Source organism: Aristolochia californica, unplaced genomic scaffold (genome assembly GCF_029961685.1).
Source record: "Aristolochia californica isolate CCGP_79_NKW_82.1479 unplaced genomic scaffold, dmAriCali1.0.hap1 SCAF_9, whole genome shotgun sequence".
Classification (NCBI taxonomy): domain Eukaryota; kingdom Viridiplantae; phylum Streptophyta; class Magnoliopsida; order Piperales; family Aristolochiaceae; genus Aristolochia; species Aristolochia californica.
The window spans coordinates 3437398-3448539 of NW_027182290.1; the positions used below are offsets into that span (position 1 = coordinate 3437398).

Below are 11142 nucleotides of genomic sequence, written 5' to 3' on the forward strand. Positions count from 1 at the left end.
ATTTCAGCCATCTCTTCCCTCCACGAAATAAAGAAAAGATTCCAAATCGAGACGAACTTCCTTAGATTAATTCAGAAAATCCTCCAATCAACTTCTGCCACGTCATTGTCATTATCGTTAATCGTCATGATTAAATATTTCTCCTAGGGCCATGAAGCCAACATCAAATTTGTACTCTTTTGCTGCACTATCTCTGTGGGACCTCCCCTAATCTCTTTTTTACTTTGAATGGTCCCCTAATATCTGTGGGACCTCCCTCTGCCGTTAAGGGTTTGTTTAGAACCCTAGAAAAGAAAATAAGAAATTAATTATTATTATTCAAAAAATAATTAATAAAATAAAATAATGATCAAATTCTTATTTTTTTTTCTTTTATTTTCCACAAGTTCCAAACAAACCCTAAGTCAATTAAAACACTTGTTTGGAGTTTGGTCATTTAGCCAAAAGCCATCCCTTCCACAACCCAAATCTTGTTTAACCTATTGTGGGATGTTTGGATGTTTTAATATTTGGGACAGCTGGGGAAGACCTGAAAAATGGAGCCTTCTGCTAAAGCAATAAATTGACGTTACGTATGCGGGGGACTTTTTTTTCTTTTAAGGACTTCGCCATATAATAGAGAGCAAATAGACCAGTAAAGGGTCTTCAATCTTCAAAATCCATGATTCTGAAGGACCCCAAAAGAGCAGACCAGATGGTTCAGTTTAGCTAATGAGTCACTAATGACTAGACCTAACTTTGAGTGTCTAATATTTACTGAAAAAAGAAAAACAGATTAGACGTTAGGCATTTTAATGATTCGAGGAACTGTGTTGTCTTTTACAATTGCATCAATTATTACAGAGCTGATACATTGAAAAAAGCACTAGAATAGACCCGTATTCTTTATGTTCAACGGAAAAAGCATAAGCAGCTAGCTCATTCAGGCCTAAACATACACTTTACAGATACCCTGGTTCCCTCACTTTCCCTAGAAAACGACAAGACATTACCCATAGCTGCATTTTATGTGTGAGAGGGACCAAGAGATGAAAGAAATGTGGAACTGCAATGTATCTTCTAAATCAAATGAGAAAAAAATAAAATACAATCTCTTCTCTTTAGTGTAATAGTATAGGATATAGACACTAAAGTTGGATAACTTTGCTCTCCTATTCAGTTCGCAACAATTGATCATGTATCTTCATGCACAGGACCTAATTGAGTCAGCAGGATGCGTTTGCTGGAACCAGGATTTTAACGAATATAGCCCAAACCAGAGAGGATATTCCACCAAATTCTGTATAGTAAGTGAAAAGAAGGTTGTCTCCAACTATACCTCTACAGAAATGAATTCTTATAAACGGCAGCAAACCCAGAAAGAAGAGCTTGAGCTATCACGGACTCTTCTCACACTGGTCTCCTGAAAGAATGCAGCACTTTCAATTGAATGATGCACCATTTTTTTTTTCTGATTTTTCCTCTCAAATTAGAGAAATCTGCAACTGGGCACTCTGTCTCCACCAGATGCAGATGTGCACAAATGTCTGAGAGGTTGCAGCGCTAATTCCAGTCACTAGCAAATGAACAGATAAATTAAATATACGAGGCCTTCAAAGCTCCCAACTCGGTCAACTCTGAACCACTGTTAAAAAGCCAAGGTGCATGTAAGATCACATTGAAACCTTTGATTTGAGTGGCTAGTCACTTCCATTACCATCTGAACATTCAAACAAAATAGTGGTCAAATTCCTGAGTTACTTCGAAGGATCAGAATGCAAGTACCACGCCACTAAATCATACAAGTCATAGAAAGATAACATACCCCAATGCCGCCTTCTCCCCTCCATGGCTTCTTTCTTTAATTGGCAACTTTTGCAAAGGAAAGGACCATCCCACGGGCGTAACCTACCTTGAGAAGATGAACCTTCATGAACTGAAATACCTTCTCCAGGTTTCATCTCTAGCTGACAAACTGCACATTTGAACAACTTGAATATATTACACAAGGGATATTCCATATCTAACCTGCAAAAACCACACAGTGTTGAATCCGTCATATTCTGAGAAACTAAAAATTGGTCAGAGCATTGCCCCAACTATGCTGCAGTCAGCATGGAAATAAAATTTGCAATTAATTAAAGAATTACATGTACAATTGAAGGTCCAGTAAATGAATCATTTATGCTTTGGCCCAAAACATGATAATGTCCGTTAGCATGAATCATATTTTCATCAATTTCTAATCGTTGGAGCAAATTTTGATTGCCTTCCAATTATATTTAGAATCTTTCATTCCTAAATGCATTCTTTTTGAAAATTTTGATCACTTTATGAATGTACTTCTCAACATTTCCCCCACCCTTTCAGTCATCAACATTGCATCAGGCTCATTTCAAAGAAAAAAACATTGCATCAGGTTACAAATTGTAAGCAATCTTGTCAAGAGCCCGTGTTTGGTAAAGCAGCATATTGATAAACGGAATAAGTATTGGGACCCACATCAAACACTTTTTGCTCATTTATAACCAAATAGTTATGCTTAACTTCTCTCAATATTTAGTGCATATCTAAATCTGCCTCATTGTTCTCTGTTGCACAAACCTTTCAGCAAGCACGGCTGATCCATCCTCAAACATTTCTTCCACCACATCTGGCTCACAAAAATCTCTATCACTACTTGAAGATTCAGAACATCTCTTCTTGAACATGGCTTTGAACACCCCTTTGCCTGGCTTCTTTTGTGCCTGCAAGGGTGGAGCCAACTTTTCTGGGGGTAACATATCAATCACAATACAGGTAGTATCATCTCGAAGCCCCTTTACCTGTACTGCTTCCTGCATATAAATTGCAGGAGATGAAATTTAGTAAATGTGTAAAAAAGAAGTACATATTCACATCTGACTAGAAAAAAACTACTTTAACGATTTGAGCAGCTGCAGCCTCTGCTGGCAATCCCCGACAACAATTTAATGCCGCTTCGAAAGACAAAGCATCCCAAACACCATCACTTGAGATAATAAGTCTGCCCCCAGCAGTAGAGAGCTGAAGTATAAAAGAGAAGAGAAAAGGCTGAATCACATAAAACGTTACATCACACAAGCAACTGCACCTAAATTTCCATAGATATAACACATCCAATGAAAGAAAGTTCTCCATCCCATCAAAAAATAAAACAGAAAATTATAATCAACAAGTAAAATAATAAATTTCATATGATTGATCATATGCAGTGATGGGATAATCCTTTCTAAAAGACTGTCCTTAGAATGCAAGACATGCAAGAACCAAAGAATTTTTAATTCGAGTTCTATCACCAATGAAAATGTTACATAGGAATAGTAACTCTTCAAGGACAACCGATTCTTCTTGAAATTGATTGAATCAATCGGATGCTGCACCATTTAGATGAAAGGAATTTGGAAATGTTCTTCACCAGTTTATATGTGTCTTACAAAAAAATATTAAAAAAGAAAAAAATAAAGAAAAACATGTAAGGATAAGTGGTAGCAAACCTTCACTTGCTTTACATAGGGGATAGGGACAATGAACTCTCCGACATCCATATCTCCAATAGATCTCGACAGACACAAGCCCCCTGGCCAACATCTTAGAGGGCCAATCTGCAAGATAAATGTAAGAGACTCGATAAGAAAGTAATCCTTTATCTTCATCATGATAATACAATAATATTAACAGACATATAGAAAATAGTGGCAGAACACACAATCAATATTGAATGCCAGTCATCCTATACTACTTGTCACAGCCATTATCATCTCATGAACCCAAGCATGCCTTTAGCGAGTTGAAGATCAACATTTGTTATGAAATGTGGTGACTACTTAGATAGCTTTTCTTAATGACAATCTGAGGTTTTTCTTTGTAAATACAGTTAAGAGTCTAGATTTGAACAAGATAAAGTAGGCAACAGAGGGGAATGCTATTGGAAAAAAACAGATTAACACATTTAGATAGATAAACAACATGAGCCAAAGATATTCCACATCTCCGTAATTTCCATAATTTACAAGGAAAAGATAGGGAGGAAACTTAATTGGTATTGTACAAAAGAATATACCTCTGTGCCACCACCTGTATTGAGTTTACCAACCTCACCCCCACTGGCGGTTACACGCTGCACCCTGTTAGATTATAGAAGAACAAATACCTGTAAGGTGAAAGAATGTAAGGAATAAAGCAACCTTATTAAATTAAATCCAAACACTCACTCCTGTTCATTTTCATCGAGTCTATGATCTGCTGATAGGTAGTAAATTGCACCTTCAGCAGATTCAAGTATGCATTGTGAGTCGCCTACAGATGCAACAGTTACAACCCACCCATCTATAATCATAAACGTAACTGTTGTTCCAGAAGTTTGTGCTGAAAAAGAAAGCAAGTCATAAACTTACTCAATCCACCCTCACAATTGAGCTTAAAACAAGTAAAAATAAATAAAACAAGATCCATGAAGGAGGATAGAGAAAGAGGGAAAGAGAGAAACAGAGACAAAGACAGAGACAAAGAGAGTCTTTGTATTAGTGTTTCGATTTTTATAAAAATTAATGGTACATTTCCATTAAATGGAGAGGATGACCCCACTAAGGGGAAAGGAACTACAAAAATAATACATTGTGACGAGTTACACCTTGCTCAGCTAGTGGGGTCAGACAAACCATTGGCAGGGTTGCGTGTGCGCATGACTGTGCATGACAGTTACATTAAAGAAGTGCCTTACCGTGATCTTGAAAATCTTTGTCTGTTTTTATGAACCCAGCAACCAAAGCCCTCGGCAGTGCAGCCAACCACTCATCCCTACTAAGATCTGAAGGAATAGCACTCAAAACATTGTTTAAGAGATTCTCTTTGGTGTATATAGCAGCAGCAGACCCATTATGCCCATCAAACAGCTGCAGAAATCAAATTGCAGCAACTAAATCAACGTGCTAAACCCCTTTTTAATGAAAGTAAAATAAAATAAGTAAATCCACTAAAAGCCATATTAAAAAACAAATGATAGATATCTAAAATGGGTTATTCTCATGACAACCGAACAGAACCGAGTTCATTGAAGATAACAACATAAGAAAACAAGAACACAAGATTATTGTGAAGTTGGGTCCAAGGTCCATCCCAAAATGACTAACCAACTTAGGAAGCCTCTTTCCCAATTAATAAACTCAAGATCTTTGTACTCACTAATCCATGTTGGACCATTCCCTAACACTCCTCACGTGTAGGCTCTCTTTTGTAGCTCTACAAGTCAATAATTTAGGTGTATGCTCTCTTTTGTAACTCACAAATGGATAATTTAGGTGTAGGCCCTCTTTTGTGGCTCTGCAAGTGGATAATTTAGGTGTAGGCCCTCTTTTATGGCTCTACAAGTGGATAATTTTAGGTGTAGGCCCTCATATGAGTACCCGCTCTGATACCATGTGAAGTTGGGTTCAAGGTCCATCTGAAAATGACTAGCCAACTTAGGAAGCCTCTTTCCCAACTAATAAACTCAAGATCTTTGTACTCAACAATCCATGTGGGACTATTCCTTAACAATTATATTCCAAGGTTGCTTTATTATTTGATGAGAAATATATTTCTGATAGTTCTTAATCAGAAGCCTTCCTATTATTTAATGAGATTCCTTATCATAGTTTTTCTGTAAAAAATGTATTTAGTAAAAGAAAATTAAAAAGAAAGCAGACACAAGTAGCAAAAAAAAAAACAATAGAAGATACTACAACTTAAGTGTCCATGCCAGTTTCAAACTTTGACATATCAAAACATGATTGTTGGGTATTCCAAAACAATATATACATTTCAAAATGGGAAAATAGTATAACAATTGATTCTTTTGAAAACTAAAAAATTCTCACATTAGCTTGGTTATGTACACCTATATGCCAACAAAAACAAAACAACCTTTAATTTTAACTCTCCAATGAAACAAACATTCAATTCATACTAATTATTGTAACTTCTCAAAGATATCCTGCAAAAACGGGGGATAACTCTCTAAACAAAATAACAAATTCTTCACTTTCTTGACCTTTTTTTTTTTTTGAAAAGGATGTATATATATAAACAGGAAAATACAAAAATTACAAAGAGGGGAGCATCTCCCTGACAATCAGCGATTGTAGGGTAGCTCTGTTTTTAGCAAGCGCATCGGCTGCCGAACTTGCGGATCTCGGAATGTGAGACCAAATACAAGATAATAATGAGAAATTTTCAATAATCTCCCAAAAGATGTCCCAATAACGCCACGGGGGAGGGGATGTACGCTCGCACCATCCGATGACCACCTTCGAGTCCCCTTCAATATGGAGGGATCCTGTGCACCTATCTCTGAAAACACGGAACCCGTTGAGGAGGGGTCCATTCCTGCATAGTCTGGGCATTTGTTCTCAAGTGCATCCTAGCCAAATTAAACCAGGTCTCACGGATAGGAGCCCCCGCAAATGAGGAGAAGGACTTCTTCGTCAGGAGCCAAGAGGAAATATTCCCTACCACTTGATCCGCCACTCGATCTGCTGATTCTTTTTTACCTTTAAACCTTCTACGGTTGCGCTCATTCCATAGACCCCACGGTATGAAACTAGCACAGACCGAGAGCATCATCTTTCCGAGACCAAGAAGGGACATACCAAGTAGCAATTTACTAAACGAGAGCAAATCAGCCGCCATACAGAATTGAATCCCCATCATGTTGAGAATGGATGTCCACACCTTCCATGAGAAGATGCATTGAAGCAAAATGTGACTAGTGGACTCAACTTCAATACTACAGAGAGGACATAAGGGGTCTACCGAGGGATGACCTCTTCTTCTAAGCAGGTCTGCCGAGAAAATCTTGCCGTGACAAGCACTCCACATAAAGAATTTAATCATAGGGGAGCACATAGACGCCAAACAAAAAAGATCTCATGGTTCTGATGAGAGGCATTCCATCCATTAATGAAACTTAATGCAAATGATACTAAGAAGATGTTTTTTTTCTCTGGCCACCAAAGGACGAATTTTTACCGCACTTATTGAATCCATCAAGCGACTGGCCTCTAACGCCTCGGTGTCTAAAAGTCCTCTTCTAGGATGAAGATTCATACCACCCCCCTCAAAGGCATCGGCTACTGATATATTCCTATGGGTGGATAGGAGAAACAAACTTCTGTAGGCATTCTGTAGCGGCTCCTGCCCCATCCATATATCGTCCCAAAATTTGAGTGATCTACCATTTCCAACATAGAATCTGCAAGCAGCTGAAAATTTTGGGAGAAGTAGGTATAATGCTCTCCAAATTGAAGATAAACCTCTTCGATTTCCCCCTGACATCTACCAATGAGTAATACCTCCAAGCTTGGCGATAACCATTTCCTTCCAAAGGTTCGAGGAATGCGTATTGACTTTCTTGACCCTTTTGACTGACAACATACATACATTTATCCACAAAATAATCTAGATTTAAGTGGCTGCAGTAGAGATGTTGAATTGCATGTGAAAGCAATTCCCAGTGCTATTTGCGGTTAGATGAGCTGGTTAACACTGTTAAAATGACAAATGGAATTGGCATTTTTTAATAATATCAAATTTTTGTCTTTGGCAGTCTCCAACACCTTTAGTTTCCACTAGCTCCAAGAATAATGCAAAACGACAGTAGTACACTCTTCACCTTGCCAGTTTACCTCAGCATGGAGAAAGGTACACTCTCACGCTCCAATGTCCCAATAACGTATTCAGAAAAAAAAAATGAAACAAAAGATCCCCACAGCAGATTATCATTTGTTCCCATGAATCACATATCAGTTGGCACATTTTTACTTAAGACTCGATATGAAGTGCTATGGATCATTCTCTCTTTTAGTCAGCAGGCAACAACACAAGTTGAACAAAGACATTATACCACTTCTGACTTCCACGGAAAATTATAGAAGCTAGGCACGTGAACTAATTCTATATGCAGATTTGTTAATTTGAGCTCACAAGCCGACCTAAAAACTTCAAAGCAGAGTACTGCAACATGTAACTTTAAGCAGCTCAATAAATAAAAAAGTAATTACCTCAATGGTCAGATAATTCTGTTTCCTAACAAAAAATTATTATGTTATTTTGAATAAAATTTACAAAAGGCACAAAAAATAACTAAGTGATTTTTATTAAGAAAAAAAAACAAAAACAACAATGGACAGTATAGATATCATCCTACCCCAAAAACTGAAAACGTAGTCGAGCCATCACCAGGAACCCTCTGGCATTCTGTCTTCGATAGTGTAAAATCCTCTCCTTTCTTGCTCTGGTTGGCCTGGCCATGTAAGATGTCTGGGTTCTCAATCTTCTCATTCGTCAATTCACGCTTAAGCAGAACAGCCAATGGGACCATGCCATTCTTGGAGGACATTTTTTTCCCGAAGCCAATAAGAATACTGATACGGAAAAAGAGCAGCACCTAAAATTTTAGCCCTGAAGCGTTCAAAAATGAAAACATGTTGTCGATTCCGATAAACCACAAAGATCAACTCTCTACCTGGTAGAAATTAAAAAACAGAACGTATGCGGTTACAATTAGATTCTTCACTAGTGATTTACAAAAAAAATCAAATGAAAAATTCACACAGGCACCGTTGCGTAAATCACCATTTCCTGGAAAATGTAAACCAAATTCATTAAAATTACAATCTACCGAACGAGCATATCATTCTTTCATGAAAAAGAATAATCTAGGACAATGCAAATCAAAACAAAATGAACACAAGTATCATTCCTCCATCGAAAGGCATATTTAACATAACGTGAAATTTGCGCCAAAAAAAAGGTCAATTCTTCGTAATTCTCACGGTTGAGCGACAAAAGGTCGATTTTTTTCTCATGAAAAATAAAAAGAAAAAATCAAATTCAAAGATCTCAACAAAAACTTCACAGAAAAAAAAAAAAAAAAAAGTGAAATAGCCATAATTATCTTCAAATACAATTAACTGAAAGTAGTAACTGAAAAAAGACTTTTTCAGAAAAGAAAAACCATAGAGTCATGTAATTGCAGGAGCTTTCTGCCGAACAAACCATGGAAAAAGAAATAATTACCAATGCAAATAATGAACATGACAAACAAAAATGATACTCATCAATTCTCCTTTCACGAAAAAGCTGACTAAATTTATCAAAATAGAAAAAGATAATTGCTTACAGACAAAATGGAGAGATTTCGTCACAGCTCGTCGTTCCCTCCTTCCCTAATCGCAAAACAATGAACGGAGAGGTTGAGGTTCCTACAGTGATCGAGAAACGCGGATCCCGGCAACCCGCAAAAATTCCATTTGTTCTCGATCGAGAGAGAGAGAGAGAGAGAGAAAGAAATTAAAAGGAAGGGCTGTCGCCTTTTTACATGTGCTGACATGTCAATAACGCACCGAATTTTAGGGGCCGGACTTTAGACTGCGCCAGCCAGTCTCCCGCTAATCCGCGCCCAAGCCGCTTTTTAGGTGGACCCCACCAGCTTCCCTGTCTACGAATGGCCCCACTACCACTTATTGGACGGCAAGATCTCTCTGTCGCGATCGTTCCACTCGAGTCAGTACGACAAGAGGAACGTAGCGGCTCTATGCACATGAACGGGCCCCACCCGGCTCCAACCCTCATCTCCGATCATTCACTAAGTGGGACCTACAATATCGAGGCCTACAGTTAAACGTGAGAGCGTCTCACGTCGCTCTCAGTTTTTCATTTTTCGAGGTAATCTTCCCATTATTCCCGCCTTTCCTTGCACGTTTTACGTAGATTTGATTGAGCTGATAATGATGATTATCAACAGCTAATGATAAGCTGTAATATCCATCTTGGTGACAAGGCCCGACGAGGGAAACTGAAAAGCTGACCCCGTCAGCCTTTTTTTGAATTTTTTTAATTAGACCACGTTGTAACCAATTACAGGCCGAGAAAATGATTAAAAAATAATATTTAATTAATAATAACAATCTAATAATGAGAGACCAAAATCATGCAAGAAAAAGCGGTTGCTACCGTCGGAAGTTTCTGCAAAAGCGCGTGGGGCCACTTTTCAGGCGGTTTGACTTCCAATTGGAGAAGAGACGCGAAATTAGCGGCATTCGGCGCCAGTCAATTTCTCGCTGTCCTCGTCCATCCAGATAATTATGAGTAGCGTAAGGAAAGATTTAAAAAATCGTATTTTTTAATGAAAGGCGTGGTCGGGGCGGCAAACCTGAGTGGGTATTGAATCATGCCCTAATGTTGGAATTTGTGGTTTCAAATATATCAAATTCAAATGAAAGGTGTTGATGAAAGAAATTTTAACCAGCTTTATTAAACAATAGGTTTAAGTTGATTTACTAAGTTTTTTATTCAAATAAAGATGGTTATGATATTAAAGGTTAATGGTTAAAGATAAACTTATTTAACTTATATTAAGGCCGATAGAAAGAATCATAGGGTGACATCAAGTCGAGCCAAACTCGAACTTGCATATGTTCGAGTTTGATTTAATCTGAATACTTTGAACTAAAACTCGAGCTTGAGCTCGAGCTCGATCTTAACCTTGAGCCTAAAATTGGGATTGAGTTTTAACCCAAAAATAATTTTGAGCTCGAACTGGAGTTGGAGTTTTAACATATATTTAAAATTATAAAAATAAATCAATAAAATATTATGATGAACTTAATACCATTGGATTACAAGTTATTCGCAAAGAAGTTTAAGACTTTTAAATGGAACATACTAATATATAATAACAAATTTAATAGACCTGGAAGAAATATCAAATACCTCAAAAAATAGAGTTTATTCCATTAACAAATAATAAAATTAGATGTTAACGGACCCAAAAAAGGTTGAATTACTGATTGTCTTTGAGGTTTGAGGTAAATAAGAGCAACCATCAACCAACTAAACAAGGAATTGACGAGAACAACTAGAGTAAATTATATTTTTCGAAAAAAAATTTATGTTAACAAATCGTCTCATGAGCTAACAAGCCAAGTTTGGGTTATTATACTTCACGTGCCTTGTTATATTTAATGTGACGTTTTGGATTTATCTTAGTCACAATATTGAAGAAGAATATTTTTTATGAATTATTTATAAAAAAAAAACTCAAAAAGTGAGATACAAATGACAAATTTCCTAAAGAGAAAAAAACTTCATTTTAGCTTGCTCTCC

At 37.2% G+C, this 11142-nt stretch overlaps 1 protein-coding gene across 4 annotated transcripts; it reads right to left on the reverse strand.

Moving 5' to 3' along the window:
* Positions 1-1029: 1029 nt before the first annotated feature.
* LOC137940348 (probable protein phosphatase 2C 12) lies at positions 1030-9287 on the reverse strand. 4 transcript variants are annotated; one of them, XM_068785372.1, is made up of 10 exons: positions 9158-9287; positions 8183-8436; positions 4721-4892; positions 4212-4365; positions 4061-4124; positions 3495-3602; positions 2899-3024; positions 2584-2816; positions 1805-2007; positions 1030-1699 (listed from the first exon to the last, which is right to left on the reverse strand). In XM_068785372.1, the coding sequence occupies exons 2-10, from the start codon at positions 8372-8374 to the stop codon at positions 1680-1682; spliced, it is 1272 nt and encodes a 423-aa protein (XP_068641473.1). In that variant the 5' UTR covers positions 8375-8436; positions 9158-9287; the 3' UTR covers positions 1030-1679. The 4 variants fall into 4 exon arrangements, with proteins under 4 accessions (XP_068641473.1, XP_068641472.1, XP_068641474.1 ...); XM_068785371.1 differs by having other exon boundaries at positions 8183-8500; XM_068785373.1 differs by lacking the exon at positions 2899-3024 and having other exon boundaries at positions 8183-8500.
* Positions 9288-11142: the final 1855 nt, after the last annotated feature.

Bases quoted from the DNA above. Each gene is read 5' to 3' on its own strand.
- LOC137940348 (XM_068785372.1), bottom strand. From the start codon at position 8,374: ATGTCCTCCAAGAATGGCATGGTCCCATTGGCTGTTCTGCTTAAGCGT. The intron at 4,893-8,182 runs GTAGGATGATAT...TGATTTCTGCAG, and splicing joins CTACGTTTTCAGTTTTTGGG to CTGTTTGATGGGCATAATGG. The intron at 3,603-4,060 runs GTATATTCTTTT...TTTATCTTGCAG, and splicing joins ATACAGGTGGTGGCACAGAG to ATTGGCCCTCTAAGATGTTG.